Genomic DNA, 23,798 nt, shown 5'->3' with positions numbered 1-23,798 from the left:
GTTAAATAAAAGGTCAAATTAAAATAAATAATTCCACTTAGTATTGTGTTAAGATGTATGCATTTCATGCGACAACTGTGACTTCCGTGAAATTGACACCGCTGCTATATTGATGCAACAATGTGCCATAAACTCTAAGCTGTGCAAAAACATGCATTTTGGAGACATAAAAAAAGGGAAATTATAAGGTTTACATAGGCTATGGGTAATAATATTATTTGCAGGAGCCTATCCTAATAGATGAATGAGAGGAATCGCTCCCCTATCTCATCCCCCCCCCCCTTCCGCGCCGCAACCCCCATATCTGAGACATCGTCTATTACCAGCTCTATCTCTCTACTTACACTACCCCCTTCTCAGAAATATCGAGAGAGATAGAGAGAGAGAGAACAAGTGAGAGAGAGAGCGAGGCGGCCAGCAGCTCCCCTCTGTGCACCAGTTACCGCGGATTGTGCAGACAGAGCTGTCAGTCCAGTCCTAAAAAACTTGTTCACTGTAAAAATGTCGGCCAGATCAGGCTACTATCGGCAGGAGCTGAACAAGACTGTATGGGAAGTTCCCGAGCGGTACCAGAACCTGACTCCCGTGGGCTCTGGGGCCTACGGCTCGGTATGGTGAGTAGGCTATATGAAAGAGGGAGGGGCGAGGCTGTCCATACACACAATACAATGCAGATGAAAAACATAATTTAGCCTTATGATTTGTATTATGAATATACATTATTGGATAATATTGGAAAAGCAACAAGCCTATTTATAGCCTATTCTCATTATTATTGTGCAATTGCCAGCCTATTGTCATTATTATTTCTGAGGATGTTTTTATTGTTATTAGGCAGTTATTTGGCCTATTTAAATTCAAATATAATCCATGTTCATGTAGCCTAGTTATTTTAGTTGTTATGCACGAGAAAATCCTCAATGTTCTTTTCATGTTTGTTATTAAATGTCGATTTACTAGACTACTATATTGGTATCAATGTGATGCTGTCATATAGGCTACGTTTCCAATTGTATTGGTTTATCTGTCGTTGACACCATTCCCAAATACTGGGCGTCATCAGTCCAACGGCAGACTGTCTACAGTTGTTGCCTCTCGATGCGGCGTTAAACACCTTAAGCTTCGCATGTACATTAGCTGATTCAGTCTGCCCCATACGATTCCCGCACCGAAAGGAAACGAGGAGTTATCGCGTGCAACCACGCGCTACGGAAGATCCTCTGAATCGTGACAGTTCTCAATAGAATTTCTATAAGGCTTTTTGGGCTACTGATAACAGGGACAGCACTTCGGCGGGATCTGCACTGAACAACTTAAGGATGCATGACACATCTATATAGTCATGGGTATGTGTAGGGTTTACCTCAGTGTTGCTGACTGCGAATATCTTGTATTTTTGTATTTTTTTCAGACATTTGTGCTGTTATGGACTTTTATCTTTGATATGTGTATGTTCACTTCAGATAGTGAAGAGGGTCCTAGGGAAGAAATCTCAACATTGTATTCATGACCACCAAGTCTGTTGACCTAACAACAGACATCAATTTCACAACCTGATCTCCTCCCCATACAGTAAATACAAGCTCTCTCTTTCTTTCTCACACACACACACACACACACACACACACACACACACACACACACACACACACACACACACACACACACACACACACACACACACACACACACACACACACACACACACACACACACACACACACACACACACACACACAGCTGTCTAGCCCATTGAGGTGCTTCTTATAGGCTACATTTCCACATGAACGAGTTCCTCTTTTCTCACAAGTGGGTTGGGCAATATTTCCTTGTTTTAATTTTGGAACACTCTTTGTCTGTTGCGGGAGAATAGACACCGTTGCCATGGCGAGGTGTCATGGTGATGTGTGCACCTCGATTTGAGTGTCATACATGCAATCCATATTGATCCATGCATGGGAAGGGAAATTAAGTGCTTGCCGGTTTCAATATCAACTTTTACTGTAACAGCACTGGTAGATAGATTAGATTGACATTGTAGGCAGAGCTTTCTTTGTTGTTTATATGCTGGTAAAACAGCCAACCATGGCCTTTCAATCCAATGCTTTTTCATCTCCTAGGACAGAGGGATGTGAGGATGTGATCGTCTTGAGTATCAGCCCAGGGAGACAGACAACAGACATCTGTGATGCAGCAGACATGGAAGAGAAGGGAGGCACAGAAACTACATGTTAGCCCAAGCAATATCTAAGCCTTTATTGGTCCATTAGATTTCATGGAAGCTTAGCCTAGCTGATTGATGGGAAGAACTGCAGTGTTTTACTACTCCACTGGGAAATCATGGTGAAATCGGCACAGTTATGTCTGTTTGATTTGATGAAGACCTTGGAAGCTGAGTAGATAGACATGGTAGCATTGCTCTAGCAACAATTCAAACAAAAGACTATCCCTGTGTCTGCTTCTTTTGCCGAATACAATTCTCGAACAGTTAAAAACAAAACTCATTACTTATGTGGATTCATAAACACATCTAATACACCATCAACCAAGATGCAGAGCAATGCAGTCATATGATCTGCTACACCTACAAAATGGCACCACTGCTCATAGTACCAGTCTAGCCAGCAAGGACACTCACATTCTTGCACACAATCTCCCATCTCTTTAACTTTTTTTCTTTCTCTCTCTCTGAGCCCTGCATTGTTCAGGCTGAGCTCCACCCATTGTCACAATCTTCTCCATGGCAGAGCTGATTGATTAGCAGAGGGGTGGGGGTTTGGGAATTGGGGAGGTATTTTATAGGGGGTTGGGACTGGGAGAGCCTTGGGAGTCCATGGACATTATTTCTGAGGATACAGAGGAGAATATCATTATATTGATCCTTGGTGCTCCTCAATTTCCCTGCAAAGCCTCCTGAGATTGTTTGCCCGAGGTCAATGATCTGATCAGAAAGGCTCATATAATGAATATCAGATCAAATCAAAAATGTCACATGTGCCTAATACAGATGTAGACTTTACTGAGAAATGCTTACTTACGAGCCCTTTCCCAACAATGCAGAGTTAAAAAGTAAGAAAAATATATACAAGGAGCACCAGTACTGAGTCATTGAGCAGGGGTACAAGGTAGTTGAGGTAATACAGTATGTAGATGTAGGTAGGGGTAAAGGCAACTAGGCAATCATGATAGATGATAAACAGAGTAGCATCAGCGTATGTGAAGAGTGTGAAAGTGTGTCTATCCGTGAGTGTATGTGTGTGTGTGTGTGTTGGAGTGTCAGAGTGTAGTATGTGTAAGTGTGTGGTAGAGTCCAGTGAGTGTGCATAGAGCCGGGATACATAAAATGGGGATCAATGCAAATAGCAGTGGTGGAAAAAGTACCCAATTGTTATACTTTGAGTAAAAGTAAAGATACCTTAATAGAAAATGACTGAAGTAAAATACTACTTGAGCAAAAGACTAAACATATTTGGTTTTAAATATACTTCAGTATCAAAAGTAAATGTAGTTGCTAAATAATATTTAAGTATCAAAATTAGATGTATAAATCATTTAAAATTCATTATATTAAGCAAACCAGATGACACTATTTTCTTTTTTTAAATTTACGGATAGCCAGGGTCACACTCGGCAACAACATCTCCACCCCGCTGATCCTCAAAACTGGGGCCCCACAAGGGTGCGTTCTGAGCCCTCTCCTGTACTCCCTGTTCACCCACGACTGCGTGGCCACGCACGCCTCCAACTCAATCCTCAAGTTTGCGGACGACACAACAGTGGTAGGCTTGATTACCAACAACGACGAGACGGCCTACAGGGAGGAGGTGAGGGCCCTCAGAGTGTGGTGTCAGGAAAATAACCTCACACTCAATGTCAACAAAACTAAGGAGATGATTGTGGACTTCAGGAAACAGCAGAGGGAACACCCCCCTATCCACATCGATGGAACAGTAGTGGAGAGGGTAGTAAGTTTTAAGTTCCTCGGCATACACATCACAGACAAACTGAATTGGTCCACCCACACAGACAGCATCGTGAAGAAGGCGCAGCAGCGCCTCTTCAACCTCAGGAGGCTGAAGAAATTCGGCTTGTCACCAAAAGCACTCACAAACTTCTACAGATGCGCAATCGAGAGCATCCTGTCGGGCTGTATCACCGCCTGGTACGGTAACTGCTCCGCCCACAACCGTAAGGCTCTCCAGAGGGTAGTGAGGTCTGCACAACGCATCACCGGGGGCAAACTACCTGCCCTCCAGGACACCTACGCCACCCGATGTCACAGGAAGGCCTGGAAGATCATCAAGGAAAACAACCACCCGAGCCACTGCCTGTTCACCCCGCTATCATCCAGAAGGCGAGGTCAGTACAGGTGCATCAAAGCCGGGACCGAGAGACTGAAAAACAGCTTCTATCTCAAGGCCATCAGACTGTTAAACAGCCACCACTAACATTGAGTGGCTGCTGCCAACACACTGACTCAACTCCAGCCACTTTAATAATGGGAATTGATGGGAAATGATGTAAAATATATCACTAGCCACTTTAAACAATGCTACCTAATATAATGCTTACATACCCTACATTATTCATCTCATATGTATACGTATATACTGTACTCTATATCATCTACTGCATCTTTATGTAATACATGTATTACTAGCCACTTTAACTATGCCACTTTGTTTACATACTCATCTCATATGTATATACTGCACTCAATACCATCTACTGTATCTTGCCTATGCCGCTCTGTACCATCACTCATTCATATATCTTTTAAGTACATATTCTTTATCCCCTTACACTTGCGGTAGTAGTAGTAAGGTAGTAGTTTTGGAATTGTTAGCTAGATTACTTGTTGGTTATTACTGCATTGTCGGAACTAGAAGCACAAGCATTTCGCTACACTCGCATTAACATCTGCTAACCATGTGTATGTGACAAATAAAATTTGATTTGATTTGACACTCCAACAGACATAATTTACAAATAAAGCATTTATTTGTCCACCAGATCAGATGCAGCAGGGATGACCAGGGATGTTCTCTTGATAAGTGTGTGAATTGGACAATGTTCTGTCCTGCTAAGCATTCAAAATGTAAAAGTACTTTTGGTGTCAGGGAAAATGTATGTAAAAAGTAAAAAGTACATACTTTTCTTTAGGAATGGAATGGAGTGAAGTAAAAGTAAAAGTTGTCAAACATATAAATAGTAAAGTAAAGTACAGATACCCCAGTACTCTAAAGTATTTTACACCACTGTAGCCATTTGATTAACTGTTCAGCAATCTTATGGCTTGGGGGTAGAAGCTGTTCAGGAGCCCTTGGTGCTCCGGTACCGCTTGCCCTCCGGTAGCAGAGAGAACAGTCTATAACTTGGGTGGCTGGAATCTTTGGCAACTTTTAGGGCCTTCCTACTACACCACCTGGTATAGAGGTTCTGGATGGCAGTGAGCTTGGCCCCAGTGATGTACTGGGCCATACACACTACCATCTGTAGCACCTTATGGTCGGATACCAAGCAGCTGCCATACCAAGCGGTGATGCAGCCAGCCAAGCTGCTCTCAATGGCGTAGCCATCAGACAGAGGTATTATCGTACCTGCACTAAAGCAGACTCATATCACACATTCACTGTATACCATGCAGAACATCACATATACACATGTATTAGTTTTCCATCATTACACCAGCAGACATCAAAAATCATATATGAATGTGCACATTTAAAATGCACTGGAATGGCTGAGATTTTCACAAATGTGGTTGCTACTTCAAATAGACTTTATTCCAATAACTGGAAAGCTTTTCATAGACTGCAAAACACCAGTCACGCGTAATGACAATAGTTGTCATTCTTGAGACATCGTACTGCCACTTCCCTTCGCTTTCTCAAGTCGGATCATTTCTCATTTCCCGCTCAGCATGCAGACTGCAAACCCCTAATTCAATCTCAATGGTTACTTTTCCTTCCATCGGTCTCCTGAAAGGAAGTTGGAACGTCTTGGCCAGTAATATAACTAATTCGTTCTGACTGATGGGTTTAGAACTTGTCCATGATACTGAACATATTCTTCACAATGGAACTGGGAAACTCTTTGTTGGTGTAACGTTATGTAACAGTAATATAGCGTTGTGCAAATGTTTGTGCTTGCACCATGAATGTTTCATTTAGTCAACGAACTCATTTCCATGTGCCTATTTCAACTGTTGCAGCAACACTATGCAAATCATGGCTACTGTGAGTGTGTGGTATTTGTCAGCACATTGTGTAACTTTGTAGATGGCATATCCATATGCTTTTGTTTGTTTGGGCTTGGCTGCTTAAAGTGCTATTATCATGTCACTTCGGTGCCATTTAGCCGACGCTGTTGTGCAGAGTTTGTTTACAACGTGAGAGGACAAGCGATGGCCGCCAAAGCTCTCGGATGAACGCACACATGAAATAGAATCTCAAGTACATGAACTGTCTATCGGGATTAACATGCAAGCTGCTGTGGGGAGCAAGATGCTGGAGAATAAAAGCAAGCAACCTTCATTTTGAATTCTATGTGCAAACAAGATGCTCTGGCAGATGCTTTCATGTTTGCCCCACTATTTCCTTTGAATGATTGTATATGCATAAGACTAAAGTCAATATAGATAGCTAGATGGAGAGAGAGAGAGAGGGAGAGAGAGAGAGAGAGAAAGCCAAATGACTTTGCATCAGATATTACGTTGCCTTTGACGCCACCCTTCCCCCTCACCCACTCTTTCTGTTTTTGAAACCTGAGGTGCATTAATGTAACAGCTGATCAAACATTCTGAGATGGAAGACAGAGTCAGTTGCAGAAATCGATGCATAGACTGCTTGTGGAGTTGTTGGCAGTGAGGTAGACAGCCATGTATGGAAGATGAGATGGCAGAGGACTGGTGTGTGTGTGTGTGTGTGTGTGTGTGTGTGTGTGTGTGTGTGTGTGTGTGTGTGTGTGTGTGTGAGAGAGACGGAGATGTCTGGCTTGTGTCATGGAAAGATGATGGTGTGCTAGCTGCCTGTTTGGCAAACATATAACGGGCATCTAGCAGCAGGTGCTTCTGTGGCTGTGAATGAAATGAATGCACTTTGCGTTGTCTGAAGGTGATGCGGTCTGATTATGGTGTGTACATGACCTTTTGTTGTACACATGGCAGGCCCCAGGTAAGGACATAGTAATGGTGTAGCGCTCCTCACAGGCTGGTTAAAGGGGTTAGCGGTCAGGTTGATAATGACAGTGATTTACATTAATGCTGTTTTAGCTTCTTCTGGAGTTGTGGCTCTGTGCTGCCTCTCCTTCCTCTGTTCTTCACACTTCCTCTTTATCATCTCCTTTACTGCTTCTTCTTTCCTTCAGTCTAGTTTCTTTTGATTTCTCAAACACTTACAGTGCCTTGCGAAAGTATTCGGCCCCCTTGAACTTTGCGACCTTTTGCCACATTTCAGGCTTCAAACATAAAGATATAAAACTGTATTTTTTTGTGAAGAATCAACAACAAGTGGGACACAATCATGAAGTGGAACGACATATATTGGATATTTCAAACTTTTTTAACAAATCAAAAACTGAAAAATTGGGCGTGCAAAATTATTCAGACCCCTTAAGTTAATACTTTGTAGCGCCACCTTTTGCTGCGATTACAGCTGTAAGTCGCTTGTGGTATGTCTCTATCAGTTTTGCACATCGAGAGACTGACATTTTTTCCCATTCCTCCTTGCAAAACAGCTCGAGCTCAGTGAGGTTGGATGGAGAGCATTTGTGAACAGCAGTTTTCAGTTCTTTCCACAGATTCTCGATTGGATTCAGGTCTGGACTTTGACTTGGCCATTCTAACACCTGGATATGTTTATTTTTGAACCATTCTATTGTAGATTTTGCTTTATGTTTTGGATCATTGTCTTGTTGGAAGACAAATCTCCGTCCCAGTCTCAGGTCTTTTGCAGACTCCATCAGGTTTTGTTCCAGAATGGTCCTGTATTTGGTTCCATCCATCTTCCCATCAATTTTAACCATCTTCCCTGTCCCTGCTGAAGAAAAGCAGGCCCAAACCATGATGCTGCCACCACCATGTTTGACAGTGGGGATGGTGTGTTCAGCTGTGTTGCTTTTACGCCAAACATAACGTTTTGCATTGTTGCCAAAAAGTTCAATTTTGGTTTCATCTGACCAGAGCACCTTCTTCCACATGTTTGGTGTGTCTCCCAGGTGGCTTGTGGCAAACTTTAAACAACACTTTTTATGGATATCTTTAAGAAATGGCTTTCTTCTTACCACTCTTCCATAAAGGCCAGATTTGTGCAATATACGACTGATTGTTGTCCTATGGACAGAGTCTCCCACCTCAGCTGTAGATCTCTGCAGTTCATCCAGAGTGATCATGGGCCTCTTGGCTGCATCTCTGATCAGTCTTCTCCTTGTATGAGCTGAAAGTTTAGAGGGACGGCCAGGTCTTGGTAGATTTGCAGTGGTCTGATACTCCTTCCATTTCAATATTATCGCTTGCACAGTGCTCCTTGTGATGTTTAAAGCTTGGGAAATCTTTTTGTATCCAAATCCGGCTTTAAACTTCTTCACAACAGTATCTCGGCCCTGCCTGGTGTGTTCCTTGTTCTTCATGATGCTCTCTGCGCTTTTAACGGACCTCTGATACTATCACAGTGCAGGTGCATTTATACGGAGACTTGATTACACACAGGTGGATTGTATTTATCATCATTAGTCATTTAGGTCAACATTGGATCATTCAGAGATCCTCACTGAACTTCTGGAGAGAGTTTGCTGCACTGAAAGTAAAGGGGCTGAATAATTTTGCACACCCAATTTTTCAGTTTTTGATTTGTTAAAAAAGTTTGAAATATCCAATAAATGTCATTCCACTTCATGATTGTGTCCCACTTGTTGTTGATTTTTCACAAAAAAATACAGTTTTATATCTTTATGTTTGAAGCCTGAAATGTGGCAAAAGGTCGCAAAGTTCAAGGGGGCCGAATACTTTCACAAAGGCACTGTATTTCCTGTCTGGTACTTCCTGTCCCCTCCCTCATCTCTTGCTCTCCCTCAATCTCTCTCTGACCTCTACTCTTTCTACACTCCTTTGTCTCTTCATTCCTCTATAATGGTATTGCCTAGTATCTTTTTCATTTCCCCTAACACTCCTTCTCTCTGTGCAACATCGCAATTGAGTAAGATGTTGCTCCAAATGCTGCCGAAGTAGAAATAACACTGTCACAACCAAGACGTCAGTGTAACACCAGTACACTACTCAGACATACATTTGCACTAATAAGGAATCTAATAATTTAACGAGCAACATGTTTAGAAGCTATGCATTTAATTTTGTAAGCTACTCTCTCTCTCTCTCTCTCCTTTGCTCCCCACAGCTCAGCATATGACGTGCGGCTACGACAGAAGGTGGCGGTGAAGAAGCTGTCTCGGCCTTTCCAGTCCCTTATCCACAGTAGGCGCTCATACCGCGAGCTCCGGCTACTCAAGCACATGAAACACGAGAACGTGAGTAAGGAGTGGTTGAAGCCCTCCCGTGTTGGCTAGTTGACCTAAATTGCCTTGATAATGCACAATAGAGTTGTAACTCTTTGGCATCAACCTTCTCCCTCAACAGGTAATAGGACTACTGGATGTATTCTCCCCTGCTGCATCGCTAGAGGACTTCCATGAAGTGTGAGTGACTACTGAACGAGCACCAGGATGTCCAACATACCCCATACAGTGATTATACTGTCATGATTATTCTGATGATGACATATTGCATTTAAAATAGAGCTTTTCACCAGGATTCAAGGCATGTACTGTCTAACTGAATTGGAACATCTCCATGCACTGTTCTAAAAGTCCCCTCCTCCTCCTCCCTCCTCCTCCTCTTTCCAGCTACCTGGTAACCAACTTGATGGGGGCAGACCTGAACAACATAGTCAAATTCCAGCGTCTCTCTGATGAGCATGTGCAGTTTCTTATTTACCAGCTGCTCAGGGGCCTCAAGGTAGTTAACCCCCCAACGCATCATGTTTAGACATATTTTTTTTACATACTATCCCATACACTCACAGTACAAAGCAACCTTCCCTGATTATAATTGTTTTTAGTCACAAAGACAACAGTTACGTATTTCAAGATGCCACAAGTAAACCTCAAACACCATCATCATGATCCTTTTTATACTATAAAACTACTGGCTATAATTTACTAGAATATCCCTTAACATCCTCTGAAATGGTATATATACTGCCCCTTCACATTTGATTACAAACTCAGATATACTGCTAAGTTTGAAATCTACATTATGCCTGCCTCACTAGGCAACACAGTTCAGAGGGGACTAACCATCCAGCCTAGTAGCTAGCAAACCTAGTTACCAAGGAATGAACAAAAAATGTAGACCCTTTTAGACAGGGGCCAATGTTAGAATACACTGTTGACCTCTCTCTCTCTCTCTCTCTCTCTCTCTCTCGCTCACACTCCATTCTTTCCTTGCTCCTCCCACTCCTCCCCCCATCCCGCTGCCATGTCCCTTTTCCGTCTCCCCCTGAACAGTACATCCATTCAGCAGGACTGATCCACAGAGTGAGTGGTGGCGTTCCTCTTTTCTTCTCTTCTTGCCCACTCTTTTCATTTTTCCTCATCCCCTCATTTCATAAAGGCAGTCTTCTGGAGAGCAATTACCTCTCCTGAGTGCTTTGTTGTCGTTAAAGGCAATTCTGTATTTAGAATGTACCAGTATGTGTGTAAGTAGATATCATATTGTGTGAGTGTGTTAGAGAGAGATTGTGTGCTGAGAGCTTCTTGTTGCATGTGCCTGTAGGCCTAGCACCCAGCTTATAAAACCCAGTATATGTTTCAACCTGTCTGTCTGTCTGTCTGTCTGTCTATCTATCTATCTATCTGTCTGTCTGTGTTCATGGCTTTCTCCCTTTCTTTTCCCCTGTCCTTCAGACAGTCTTTGTGTTGACCGGTCTGTCTTTTCATGTGTCTGTCTCACAGGACCTGAAACCAAGTAACGTGGCAGTGAACGAGGACTGCGAGCTGAGGGTAAGACCAGTGACCCAGCCGCCCAACTCCTCAACGCCTCAGACTATCACAACCTTCCCCAACTCGGAAATGGCTATCACCATGACAACCTGTGTCTCTCTCGCTCTCCCCCAGATCCTTGACTTTGGATTGGCCAGACAGACGGATGATGAGATGACGGGGTACGTGGCGACTCGCTGGTATCGAGCGCCAGAGATCATGCTTAACTGGATGCACTACAATCAGACAGGTACAGATCCACACTCACACAACCCAAGAATGATCATAAACCCAAGATCCTCATTTCACACCACATATTACCAGACACCTGATATTACAACCAAACACATACTCTATCATCAAACAGTTCTATCCAGAAAGAAAAAGTATCTAGCTATATCTGTGACGTTATGGCTAATCATAAAATCCTGTTGTTATGACGACTGAATGTTAACGCCTCTGTTACAGTGGATATCTGGTCAGTGGGATGCATCATGGGAGAGCTGCTGAAGGGGAAGGTCCTGTTTCCCGGCAACGACTGTATCCTTCACTAACACAGACATGACTTGATACGGAGTGCACTACACTCCCCAACCGCTCTCCAGCGCTGTTACCGCCAATACTGCTCTGTGGACACATATCAGCTCCTCCCAGATTTGCATCACAATCCCATCTAGAGATATAGCCTTTCTGTCTGAAGGGGAGGTGTATTGAGAGTGACTGAAAGGAAAGGAAGTTCACAATGGACTGAATTGTATTGACTGTCACTGTACAGAGTCAAAGACTGAAACAAATAGGAATGTGATTTACTGCTTTGTGTGTATGTATTGGGTCCTGAAATGTAGGAGTATGCTGTCTGCATAAAACTAACACCAGAACACTGTTCTAGCAAAGTCAAGTATGCCTAACCTCAGTCAGTTGTTCTACCTAAAGAATTGGTCCTGCCAACCAAATGACTTTTTCACGATCATGATGGCCCTTAATTAACCCCTCCTGATCTAAGATATCGACCAGCTAAAGAGGATTATGGAGGTGGTGGGCACCCCGACCCCTGACCTTCTACAGAAGATCTCCTCTGAACATGTGAGAAGATGGAGAAATAGAGGGAGAGATGGGAAAGTTGAATGGATCATTCGCTATATCAATGCAAATTGCTTTAATGATACTGATTATCCCGACATCCATTGATAGGTGTAATTGATTGACTAATTTGATGATCGATTATTCAATATTTTGCTTGTAGCATGATTGATTTCTCAATTGGCCCTGCAATGTACTGTACACATTGTCACGTGTGTATACATTGCTTCCTATTCATAGGCTCAGAAATATATCCAGTCTCTACCCTTCATGCCCCAGCAGGACTTAGAGAAGATATTCAGAGGAGCCAACCCAATGGGTGAGACTGAGTCATACCGGATAACTGAATTTGCTGGAGGCTAATTTTAACCCAAGACTATAGTCACCCAAGGCTATGGATTACATAATGCAGCTTTGTTAGTATTTTTCACTTTGCGCCTACATCTTAATCTCGGTCTCCATCTTTCTCTCTGCAACTCCATTCTTCTCTCTCCCTCCCTCCCTCAGCTGTGGATCTACTGAAGCGCATGCTGGTTCTGGACTGTGACGGGCGTGTCTCGGCCAGTGAGGCTCTCTCCCACCCTTATTTCTCCCAGTACCACGACCCGGACGACGAACCAGAGGCCCTGCCCTACGACCAGACGCTGGAGAGCAAGGACCGCACGCTAGAGGAGTGGAAAGGTCAGAGAGGGAGATGGAGGGTGGCTGGAGTGGAGGAGGTTAAGAGGGATTCTCTTTTTTATAGATTCAACATTTATTTTCTGCTATGTTCTTGACCAGAACTAAACGTTCTCTCTTGCTCCTCACCTTTTGTTCATCCCTCTTTCTTCACCTCATCTTCTTTCTCTTTCGCTCTCACTCTCTCTCCCCCTATACAGAGCTGGTGTTCGAGGAGATGAATGGAATCAAAGCGCCTGTCAGCGAAACGAGCAGTCTACAGGTGGAACAGTGAAAGACAAACCTTGCCTCCTTCTGCTCGGTCTGTCCCGTCAGCTGAGGAAGGACCGCCGTCTTGTCTCCGTCTGTCTGCCGGCGTTGTGGAGGCGGGAGGATCCGAAAGAAAGAGAGACTGTGGGCCAATCAGAGACAACGCTGTGTCCCCTAAAGGCATGACACCCCTCCCCTTGCTCACTGTGACTGGCTATTTGACTGCCTGTCATGAGTTTTGTAAAAGGGGAGCAGGGAGAGGGGAGGTCTGGTTGAACTGATAGGGATGAGAATACGCACATTACGACGATTACAGGGAGCATGTTTTGATAGGTATATGTTTACAGTCTGTTGAAGAGAGGCAGAGAGAGAAAGTAGCACTAGGGTTTTCAAACCTACCCAAGGGTCCAACTGATAAATAGGCATTGGCTACAGGTCACTGGAAGTCTTTGTCATAAAGACATTTTATAAGCACTCATAATGGATGTCAGTTTAAGTCTGCTTTTAACACCTGTTATGTCATTGTAATGACAGAGGGTTCTAGTGAATTGTTGTCAAGAATTTCACGCATTTCGCTGTCTCAGGCGCCGCTCCAGAATCTCCCGTAAGTGTTCAGTTGGGTTTAGATCTGGGGACTGAGACGGCCATGGCATATGGTTTACATCGTTTTCATACACATCAAACCATTCAGTGACCATTCGTGCCCTGTCGATGGGGGCATTGTTATCCTATGGGGGCATAGCCATGGTGGCCAAAATAATGGCCAGCCCAGAATTTTTATACATGACCCTAAATGTCACGTTCGTTTAGAGATGGATTAGACCAAGGTGCAGCGTGGTAGGCGTAAATCTTTCTTTAATTGATGACACCGAAAAAACAGCAAATACAAAAACGAAACGCACAGTTCTGTAGGGCTGGAAAGCAATAGTACAAAAACAAGATCCCACAAACTCAGGTGGAAAACAGGCTGCCTAAGTATGATCCCCAATCAGAGACAACGATAGACAGCTGCCTCTGATTGGGAACCATACCCAACCAACAAAGAAAGAGAACACATAGACTTCCCACCCTAGTCACACCCTGACCTAACCAAAATAGAGAATAAAAAGGATCTCTAAGGTCAGGGCGTGACACTAAACATGTTGGGATTTTAACAAATTAACTCAGAAACCACACCTGTGTGGAAGCACCTGCTTTCAATAAGATTTGTATCTCTTATTAACTCAAGTCTTTCCATTATTTTGGCAGTTACCTGTATGTAGGCTATGCATTTGTTGCTAGTATCACCCATTTCAGATTCCACTGGCTCTAGTCCAACAGGTTTTACTAGTCCCTGGCTCTGTAGAGAAACCCAAACCTATAGCTGAAGTTTACATCTGAACATTCAGCAGATACCATTACCCACAGTGACTCCCACAGATACCATTACCCACAGTGACTCCCAGATGCATGCAGTTTAAATTGGATTTACAGGTCTGAATGTTGTAGTTTCAGAGGTCTAATATTCAGCATGTTTTAAAGGGGCGTACAGATGTGAACGAATTACAGGGGAATAAAATAATTCAATTTTCCTGGAATTGCAACATATACTAGCCCAAGAACTACAACAACAATCATATACACAATGCCTCAATTACAGTAGAGATAATCTGAAATACTCTATCTCGGTTGATGTTTGACTATTTACGGTCCTGTATGTGTCATGTACAATTGTTGATATTGGAAACTTGTTGGATTTAAATAGAACTGCAAAAAAGATGAATGTATACAAAACTGTATGTTTTTTTTAAAAAAAGTGTCTTTTCATTCTATGGTGGCATGAATTTGAACTGTACAATTTCTGCCGTATGCATTTCCAATCAATAACCGAATGTCAACTCTGTGTCATAATGCCATGACAACTCATGACAGTTGATGTCAACCAACTCAACTCTATTACAACAGTTATAACACCACTATGCAGCATGAACAAGTAAACATTTGGTTACACATATTCAGAATAAATCAAATCGATTGAGTCCCTGTCTTGGTAACGTCATGAATGCGTGCATCAATCCAGTCTTGTTTTCTCCCAAAAATGATTAAGTCTATGGAAGTTACACTCCTTTATGTTTCCCAAGTATCACGCAGCCTATCGGCCGGTATGCAGCACTATGTCAGTGGTGAGAATCTGTCATGGGCATAGCATGTTGTGGCATTATGAAAGACCACTTTACTCCAGAGTTACGGCCTACTCATTCCTCCTCCGCATGGCCAAAGTTCCATCAATACTCCCAGCCCACACACACAGTAGCTTTCCAGTGCTTTATGGGTTCCAAGTCTTAAGTATACATGGTCTTTTTGTGTGTGTGTGTCAATTTGCCTTCAAGTTCCATTCTTGTATGTTTCCAACAAACATGCTTGCAGGCATCGAACTATGTCATAATCTCTCAGCCACAGAACAGAAACAGTATTATAAGAGACCACCCTTCTGATCATCATGACGACGCATGCATCCTCTTCTTCCTCTTGTCATCAATAAACGCTCAATTCATCACCAGTTATCTTACTGTGTGTGTCATGGACTTATATAATAATTGTGTGTGTGTGTGGCCTACATGTACATTTTTACTTTTGAGACTGCATAAAAACAGCATCAAAGCAGAAAGGATGTGTAACCAAGGGAGGCCAGGAAAATACTAAAATAACTTTCAGCCCTATTTTTAGGCTAGGCTAGCTCTCTTTGCTATCTCATGACAACAGACAGAATTTTGGCAACATTCCTTGTGACTTGATTGTAAGACAATAAGGAGCCAGGGCGGCAGGTTGCCTAGCTGTTAAGAGTGTTGCTGGTTCGAATCAAATCAAATCAAATCAAATTTTATTTGTCACATACACATGGTTAGCAGATGTTAGTGCGAGTGTAGCGAAATGCTTGTGCTTCTAGTTCCGACAATGCAGTAATAACAAGTAATCTAACTAACAATTCCAAAACTACTGTCTTGTACACAGTGTAAGGGGATAAAGAATATGTACATAAGGATATATGAATGAGTGATGGTACAGAGCAGCATAGGCAAGATACAGTAGATGGTATCGAGTACAGTATGTACAAATGAGATGAGTATGTAAACAAAGTGGCATAGTATAGTATAAAGTGGCTAGTGATACATGTATTACATAAGGATACCGTCGATGATATAGAGTACAATATATACGTATGCATATGAGATGAATAATGTAGGGTAAGTAACATTTATATAAGGTAGCATTGTTTAAAGTGGCTAGTGATATATTTACGTCATTTCCCATCAATTCCCATTATTAAAGTGGCTGGAGTTGAGTCAGTGTCAGTGTTAGTGGTGGCTGTTTAACAGTCTGATGGCCTTGAGATAGAAGCTGTTTTTCAGTCTCTCGGTCCCAGCTTTGATGCACCTGTACTGACCTCGCCTTCTGGATGATAGCGGGGTGAACAGGCAGTGGCTCGGGTGGTTGATGTCCTTGATGATCTTTATGGCCTTCCTGTGACATCGGGTGGTGTAGGTGTCCTGGAGGGCAGGTAGTTTGCCCCCGGTGATGCGTTGTGCAGACCTCACTACCCTCTGGAGAGCCTTACGGTTGAGGGCGGTGCAGTTGCCATACCAGGCGGTGATACAGCCCGCCAGGATGCTCTCGATTGTGCATCTGTAGAAGTTTGTGAGTGCTTTTGGTGACAAGCCGAATTTCTTCAGCCTCCTGAGGTTGAAGAGGCGCTGCTGCGCCTTCTTCACGATGCTGTCTGTGTGAGTGGACCAATTCAGTTTGTCTGTGATGTGTATGCCGAGGAATTTAAAACTTGCTACCCTCTCCACTACTGTTCCATCGATGTGGATAGGGGGGTGTTCCCTCTGCTGTTTCCTGAAGTCCACAATCATCTCCTTAGTTTTGTTGACGTTGAGTGTGAGGTTATTTTCCTGAATCCCTGAGTCGACTATGTGAAAAAAATATGCCAATGTGCAATGGAGCAAGGCTCTTAACCTTAATCTGGATGAAGAGCATCTGCTAAATTACTAAAATGTAAAAATGAGTCTGGACAAAGACACACCCAATAATAGCACAGGGCGACTCTAGTGTTTACCTTTTTCCCGACAAAAGCCAGAGAGGTCATGCCACCACCAGCGTTCACCAGCGATACCATTGAGGTATAAAAAACGAGTGAGACCAGTCACTGGTTACGGTTATTTAGTCGTGTCACTGGAGACCACTGTCGGGCAACAGAACGCATTGCGCATTTGCTGAGTGATAGAGAGTGTGTAGGTAGGTGGTGGCTGCTACACGAGAGCAAGTGAACGAAGTGTCTCGTGCACAACAACGGGTCATTATCCCTGAATTAAGATTTAGCTGGGGATACATTGACCCCCATATCGAATTGGATATGTCGGTTCGCACGCGGACAGGATTTTACCGTCAGGAGGTAAACAAAACGGCATGGGAGGTTCCAGAGCGTTACCGCGAGCTAAAGCAGGTGGGGACTGGCGCCTATGGGACAGTATGGTGAGTTTTATACGAGTTTAATCATCAAACATGGGTAGACTACTCTTCGTAAATGTCGAATTTGGAGTTTGGCAATACAAACCAAGCCACAACAAGACGTGACTCGTTCCTAAAATAACCATCGCTTTTTTTTTTTAGGAACTGTTCATCTCATTCATTCTTCATGTGGTTATATCAAAAGGAAGTTTTGTGCAGTGACGCGCTGGATTGTGTCCGAATTAAATCATCAACAAACATCGGTGCTATTTGATGAATAGTGAAGACTTAACTGTTATATTATGCGGTTTATGTTTCATTCCTAAGCATAGCTTAAACGGTAGGGATTTTGGGGTTTTGTGAAGTCGGGAAAAGCATAACAAAGAACCCCCGTTGGCCTCATTGTCTGCTGGATTTTAGTGAGCAAGAGAAGATTTAAGTGCATCGGCCTACAAGGCTACATCTGTTCTGGGTCTTTGCGCAATGTTTCTTGGGATATGCCTACCAAATGTTTCTACTTGAATTCCAGAAATACCCAAGAATGTCATTGTAGTTGGCCTAACCACTCGATTATAAAACATGATATTTGGAAGTGAATTATTTTAAATAATGAATCAAGCATTTAATCAAACATAAGAGTTGGGTCCTTCTTCAGTAGGCTACCACCAATGGCCTACATTGCTAAAATGTCTTCTCCCCTGTACCTACATGTCTTGCTGCAGCTCCGCCCAGGACCGCAGGACTGGGGTGAGGGTGGCCATCAAGAAGCTCCACAGACCCTTCCAGTCAAAGCTCTTCGCCAAGAGGGCCTACAGAGAGCTCCGGCTCCTCAAGCACATGAAGCACGAAAATGTGAGGGTCTTTCCTCAAATATGCACCTTGTGGTTAATGAACATAAATAGAAAATGTGTCTGTTTCACGCTGCTAATTAGGCAGTGTCTAAAAAGGAAATGGCGCAACTCTACAGTACTGCATTTAGAATGCACTTTTAACCACAGCAAACTGTTCAAATCCTTATGGCCTAGGCTGCGTGCAGAGAGCAGTGACAGTTTATTTTTTTGCACACAGTGAGACAAACACAGGTGTTCCTTATGATTGGCAATTAGTCAGTAGCAGAGTAGTCAGAAATATCACATTGTAATTGTCACATCACAACCCATAATATGAAATAGAAACACATCATATCAAGATTCTAGAGCTGTTCGTTTGAAGCAGGCACAGGTTCTGAGTCTTGATTTGAGAAGTTGAATCGGGCATTCAACTTGGGGCGGCAGGTAGCCTAGCGGGTACAGCGTTGGGCCAGTAACTGAAAGGTTTCTGGATTCAATCCCCAAGGTAAAAATCGGTTGTTCTGCCCCTGAACAAGGCAGTTAACCCACTGTTCCCCCATAGGCTGTCATTGTAAATAATAATTTGTTCTTAACTGACTTGCTTAGTTAAATAAAAAAAAATATATCTTTTTTAACACGTACCAGTTGTAGCTCTCCTGGGCCAGGGTTGTACTTGGTGACCACTGCTTTCAGCGGTCTACTGGGTATACAGGGAGGAGGTCGAGATTAATAAGGAAAGTCTGAGAAGGAAGCCAATCCATGTTGTGGAAAAATTGCCTCATAGCAACATCTACTTTAGTCAGTGGCTCACACTAGAATGACAGAGAGACACCCCATATCACAAGTGTATGTGTGTAACTTCAAGTGGGAATAATTTCCTGATAATGTAATTGAGCTACATGATGCGCACAAAAAAATTCTCCAGTTAATCTACAATTGAGCTGTTCTATTTATTTTCTGTTATTCTTGGATTGGCTTGGATTAGGTGATTGGACTGCTGGATGTGTTCACTTCTGAGATCTCATTGGACAGGTTTCATGACTTGTAAGTACCTCTTTGTCCAATATCCTTCCTGTTCATATATTGAATGTTTTTGTTCATCATAAAGTATTTTTTTCCCCTTTTCCCCCTGTCATTCTCAGTTACCTGGTAATGCCATTCATGGGTACTGATCTGGGGAAACTGATGAAGATGGAGAGATTGTCACAGGACAGGGTGCAATTCCTTGTCTATCAAATCCTGAAAGGACTCAAGGTTAGAGTTGCATACATACACATGCACACACAAAAAAAGATATACTTAGAAATGCTAATTTTATCGCCAACATTCAAATATGATACAAAGTTAAGGCGGTTTATACAGAAGGTTTAAATGTTTCCCAGAATATACTTGAATACCAACCTCTTTTTCTAATTTTATGACTTTCTCCTTTCATGGTCTTTCGTGTCTCCCCACAGTATATCCACTCTGCAGGGATCATCCACAGGGTGTGTAACCCTTGACCTTTCAACTATGTGCATTGGGGTTGGGGCCCTTGCTCTTTTTCACGCCCACTGCTATTCATGCCATTTTCCATCTCATAAGCTCTTTGTGTGTGTGCTTGCGTGTGTTTGCGTCTATCTGGCAGCATGATAATGTAATTTTTCTAAATACCAACAGGATCTCAAACCTGGAAATTTGTCTGTCAACGAAGACTGTGAGCTGAAGGTACTACATATACGTATTGCTACCAGACCTGTGATAAGCACTGTGCTCTCCCTGTTCAGTCTCACTCTCTCTCGATTTAACTGAAAATCACTTTATTGCAATGGAGGCTGCTGAGGGGGGGACAGCTCATACTAATGGCTGGAACGGAGCAAATAGAATGGCAAACACCTGGAAACCATGGATTTGATACCATTCTAGTACCACGAGCCCGTCATCCCAAATTAAGGTGCCACCAACCTGTGCTTTATTGTCATGAAAGGGACAATCCAGTGTAGCCAAACCAATTCTCTCTCTCTGTCTGTCTCAGATCCTTGACTTCGGGCTGGCTCGGCAGACGGACACAGAGATGACTGGGTACGTCGTCACTCGCTGGTACAGAGCCCCCGAGGTAATCCTCAATTGGATGCACTATACCCAGACTGGTGAGTCTCTCTCATACACTTATTCGTGGCTGCCTTCTTTGTCCACATGATGGCAGTACTTTCTAATGTCAAAAACAGTGTTGTCGCCATGATTAATCATGCTATTGTATACAGAAAATATCCTAAAGTATGAGGTCCTATGGAGATCTATCTCTTTGTACAATTTGTGTACAATATCTTTGTAACTGAACTCACTGGTATGGTAGCAGTTTGGTAGCAATGTGGTACTGAAAGACCATTCAATCCTATATATGTCTGTCCTCCTCGATCATCAGTGGATATCTGGTCGGTGGGCTGCATCATGGCGGAGATGCTGCTGGGGAAGCCGCTGTTCAAAGGAAATGACCGTATCCTTTTTCAGTGTTTATTACTCTCTGTCTTCACCCCACACACCTACTGCAGAGAGAGAGACACTAGTCTTTGTACTTATAATGATCCTGCCAGGCAAGTCAGCGGGTGCATTAGTCATAATTATCGACTAGTCAGACTATATATGGCTAAGCATATATAGTATGAGCAGCATGTGAATGTGACTTCCTGTACCACATGAGCTATGACACTTGACCCCTGGGTGAGCACAGACCTGGACCAACTGAAAGAGATCATGAAGATTACTGGTACACCCACTGCAGACTTTGTTACGAAGCTACAAAGCCAAGATGTAAGTCATGTGGGCACTCAAAATACAGTTGAAGTCGGACGTTTACATACACCTTAGCCAAATACATTTAAACTCAGTTTTTCACAATTCCTGACATTTAATCCTAGTAAAAAATACCCTGCCTTATGTCAGTTGGGAACACCACTTTATTTTAAGAATATAAAATGTCAGTATAATAGTAGAGAGAATGATTTATTTCAGATGTTCTTTATTTCATCACATTTCCAGTGTGTCAGAAGTTTATATATACTCAATTAGTATTTGGTAGCATTGCCTTTAAATTGGTTATCTTGGGCCAAACGTTTCAGATAGCCTTCCACAAGCTTCCCTCAATAAGTTGGGTGAATTTTGGCCCATTCCTCCTGACAGAGCTGGTGTAACTGAGTCAGGTTTGCAGGACTCCTTGCTAGCACATGCTTTTTCAGTTCTGCCCACAAATTTTCTATGGGATTGACGTCAGGGTTTTGTGATGACCACTCCAATATCTTGACTTTATTGTCCTTAAGCCATTTTGCCACAACTTTGGTAGTATACTTGGGGCTATTGTCCATTTGGAAGACCCATTTGCGACCAAGCTTTAACTTCCTGACTGATGTCTTGAGATGTTACTTCAATATATCCACATAATTTTCCATCCTCATGATGCCATCTATGATGTCAAGCAAAGAGGCACTGAGTTTGAAGGTAGGCCTTGAAATGCATCCACAGGTGCACCTCCAATTGACTGAAATTATGTCAATTAGCCTATCACTTCACTTCTAAAGCCATAACCTCATTTTCTGGAATTTTCCAAGCTGTTTAAAGGCACAGTCAACTTAGTGTATGTAAACTTCTGACCGACTGGAATTGTGATACAGTGAAATAATCTGTCTGGAAACAATTGTTGGAAAAATGACTTGTGTCATGAACAAAGTAGATGTCCTAAACAACTTGCCAAAACTATAGTTTGTTAACAAGAAATTTGTGAAGTGGTTTAAAAATGAGTTTTAATGAATCCAACCTAAGTGTATGTAAACGGCCGACTTCAACTGTACATTGAGATGGTACACATTCAAAGCAAACACAGCCTACTGGCATACATACCAACAGAATACCATATACACTCCCATGTAAATCTGCTCCTCTTCCAACAGGCCAAAAACTACATACGGAGCCTTCCCAAAGTACCAAAGAAAGATTTGCACTTTATTTTTTCCAAAGCTAGCTCAGACGGTGAGCTGACAGTCGTCTATTACTAAAGGATCATAAACAGTGGTTTACAAAACAGCTACTGTTTCTAACTATTGTCAGGAGTGTCCTTCTGACCATAACACCACTAAAGGCAATGTGTTCCTCTGTGTGTGGCAGCGGTGTGTGTGCTGGAGCGCATGCTGTTGCTGGACCCTGAGAGGCGGGTGAGTGCATCGGAGGCGCTGGCCATGCCCTTTTTCAGCGAGTTCAGAGAACCAGAGGAGGAGACTGAGGCCCAGTCCTACGATCACTCCATGGACAACACAGACCTGCCCCTGGAACAGTGGAAACGTGAGAGATGGATGGATGGAGGGAGGCTGAAGAAAGAGATAGAGAGCACGGGGAGGGAAGAGAGGGGGGGGAGAGAGATTTAGGGGGAGCTTGGGAGCAGGAAGGGAGAGAGAGAGATACGGGCAGAGATTGAGGATGGTGTGGCAGGTAGCCTAGACGTTAAAACCGTTGGGCATGTAACTGAAAGGTTGCTGGTTTGAATCCCCAAGCTGGCTAGTTAGGAAATTATGCAATTCTGCCCTTGTGCAAGGCAACAACTGCTCCCTGGGTGCCAATGACATGGAAGTCGATTAAGGCAGCCCCCTGCAACGCTCTAATTAAGACGGGTTGGGTTAAATGGAGAAGATGCATTTCGGTTGAATGCATTCAGTTGTGCAACTGACTAGGTATCCCTTTCCCTAGGAAGAGGATTTAAGGAAAAGCATTCCTTTTCTCATTCCACATGATAAAGGGAGAGAAAGATGACAAGGAAGAGATGAGGAAGATGGATGTGTGATAACACATTTAGCTTGAGAGAAAGAAAGAGGAAGAAAAAGCTATAGAGTCTACAGAGTAACTAATTAGTCATTTCTTGTGATAATATCTCCTACAGGTCACACATTCACAGAGATCCTGTCCTTCAGGCCTGCAGCAACAGAGACCAAGGACCCCAAAGAGACATCACTCTGAGAGTACACCCATACCTGTCAATGATTATTGTATTGTATAGATAGATGTAATGCGAATGCAATGTACAGAATGTAGTTTATTGATTATAAAAAGATTTTCTGCCAAATAAACATTTTCAAAGATATTGTCAATCTTGTGTAATTGTGGAACTACTGTAACAGCCTCCTACTGGCCCTCCAACACCACTTCCAGCTGCATCTGGTCTCCCATCCAGGGAGTGACCAGGACCAACCCTGCTTAGTTTCAGAAGCAAGCAAGCAGTGGTATGCAGGGTGGTATGCTGCTGGCTATAAATGATGAAACAGCATGATCATTACACAAATGCACCTTGTGCTTAGGACAATAAAAGGCCATTTTAAAATATGCAGTTTTGTCACACAACACAATGCCACAGATGTCTCAAGTTTTGAGGGAGAGTGCAATTGGCATGCTGACTGCAGGAATGTCTGCCAGTGCTGT

General features: G+C 43.0%; 2 protein-coding genes across 4 annotated transcripts; both read left to right on the top strand.

Moving 5' to 3' along the window:
• The first annotated feature begins 361 nt into the window (after nucleotides 1-361).
• Nucleotides 362-15,578, top strand: LOC110500091 (mitogen-activated protein kinase 11). Its single transcript, XM_021577254.2, has 12 exons — nucleotides 362-614; nucleotides 9,393-9,522; nucleotides 9,632-9,690; nucleotides 9,898-10,009; nucleotides 10,561-10,590; nucleotides 11,008-11,055; nucleotides 11,170-11,284; nucleotides 11,503-11,574; nucleotides 12,038-12,117; nucleotides 12,355-12,433; nucleotides 12,622-12,795; nucleotides 12,993-15,578. Exons 1-12 carry the CDS (start codon nucleotides 502-504, stop codon nucleotides 13,064-13,066), a joined length of 1,086 nt encoding a protein of 361 aa, XP_021432929.1. The 5' UTR covers nucleotides 362-501; the 3' UTR covers nucleotides 13,067-15,578.
• A 1,573-nt stretch (nucleotides 15,579-17,151) lies between these two features.
• LOC110500090 (mitogen-activated protein kinase 12) lies at nucleotides 17,152-23,464 on the top strand. Of its 3 annotated transcripts, none has more exons than XM_021577250.2 (12): nucleotides 17,152-17,553; nucleotides 18,252-18,381; nucleotides 19,345-19,403; nucleotides 19,502-19,613; nucleotides 19,817-19,846; nucleotides 20,019-20,066; nucleotides 20,374-20,488; nucleotides 20,764-20,835; nucleotides 21,070-21,149; nucleotides 22,283-22,361; nucleotides 22,497-22,670; nucleotides 23,263-23,464. In XM_021577250.2, the coding sequence occupies exons 1-12, from the start codon at nucleotides 17,435-17,437 to the stop codon at nucleotides 23,337-23,339; spliced, it is 1,095 nt and encodes a 364-aa protein (XP_021432925.1). In that variant the 5' UTR covers nucleotides 17,152-17,434; the 3' UTR covers nucleotides 23,340-23,464. The 3 variants fall into 3 exon arrangements, with proteins under 3 accessions (XP_021432925.1, XP_021432927.1, XP_036813261.1); XM_036957366.1 differs by lacking the exon at nucleotides 17,152-17,553 and adding an exon at nucleotides 17,729-17,869; XM_021577252.2 differs by lacking the exon at nucleotides 19,817-19,846 and having other exon boundaries at nucleotides 17,206-17,553.
• Nucleotides 23,465-23,798: the final 334 nt, after the last annotated feature.

This window comes from Oncorhynchus mykiss, chromosome 21 (assembly GCF_013265735.2).
Source record: "Oncorhynchus mykiss isolate Arlee chromosome 21, USDA_OmykA_1.1, whole genome shotgun sequence".
In the NCBI taxonomy this organism is placed as follows: Eukaryota; Metazoa; Chordata; class Actinopteri; order Salmoniformes; family Salmonidae; genus Oncorhynchus; species Oncorhynchus mykiss.
The sequence above is the reverse complement of the archived record's forward strand: the minus strand, read 5'-3'. Positions and strand labels throughout refer to the sequence as shown.

What these genes read in the sequence shown, in the direction of transcription:
- LOC110500091 (XM_021577254.2), top strand. Translation starts at nt 502, where the DNA reads ATGTCGGCCAGATCAGGCTACTATCGGCAGGAGCTGAACAAGACTGTA. An exon ending in AGCTGCTCAGGGGCCTCAAG is followed by an intron (nt 10,010 to 10,560) that starts GTAGTTAACCCC and finishes CCCCCTGAACAG; the next exon opens with TACATCCATTCAGCAGGACT. An exon ending in CAGCAGGACTGATCCACAGA is followed by an intron (nt 10,591 to 11,007) that starts GTGAGTGGTGGC and finishes TCTGTCTCACAG; the next exon opens with GACCTGAAACCAAGTAACGT.
- LOC110500090 (XM_021577250.2), top strand. Translation starts at nt 17,435, where the DNA reads ATGTCGGTTCGCACGCGGACAGGATTTTACCGTCAGGAGGTAAACAAA. An exon ending in AGCACATGAAGCACGAAAAT is followed by an intron (nt 18,382 to 19,344) that starts GTGAGGGTCTTT and finishes GGCTTGGATTAG; the next exon opens with GTGATTGGACTGCTGGATGT. An exon ending in CGAAGCTACAAAGCCAAGAT is followed by an intron (nt 21,150 to 22,282) that starts GTAAGTCATGTG and finishes CTCTTCCAACAG; the next exon opens with GCCAAAAACTACATACGGAG.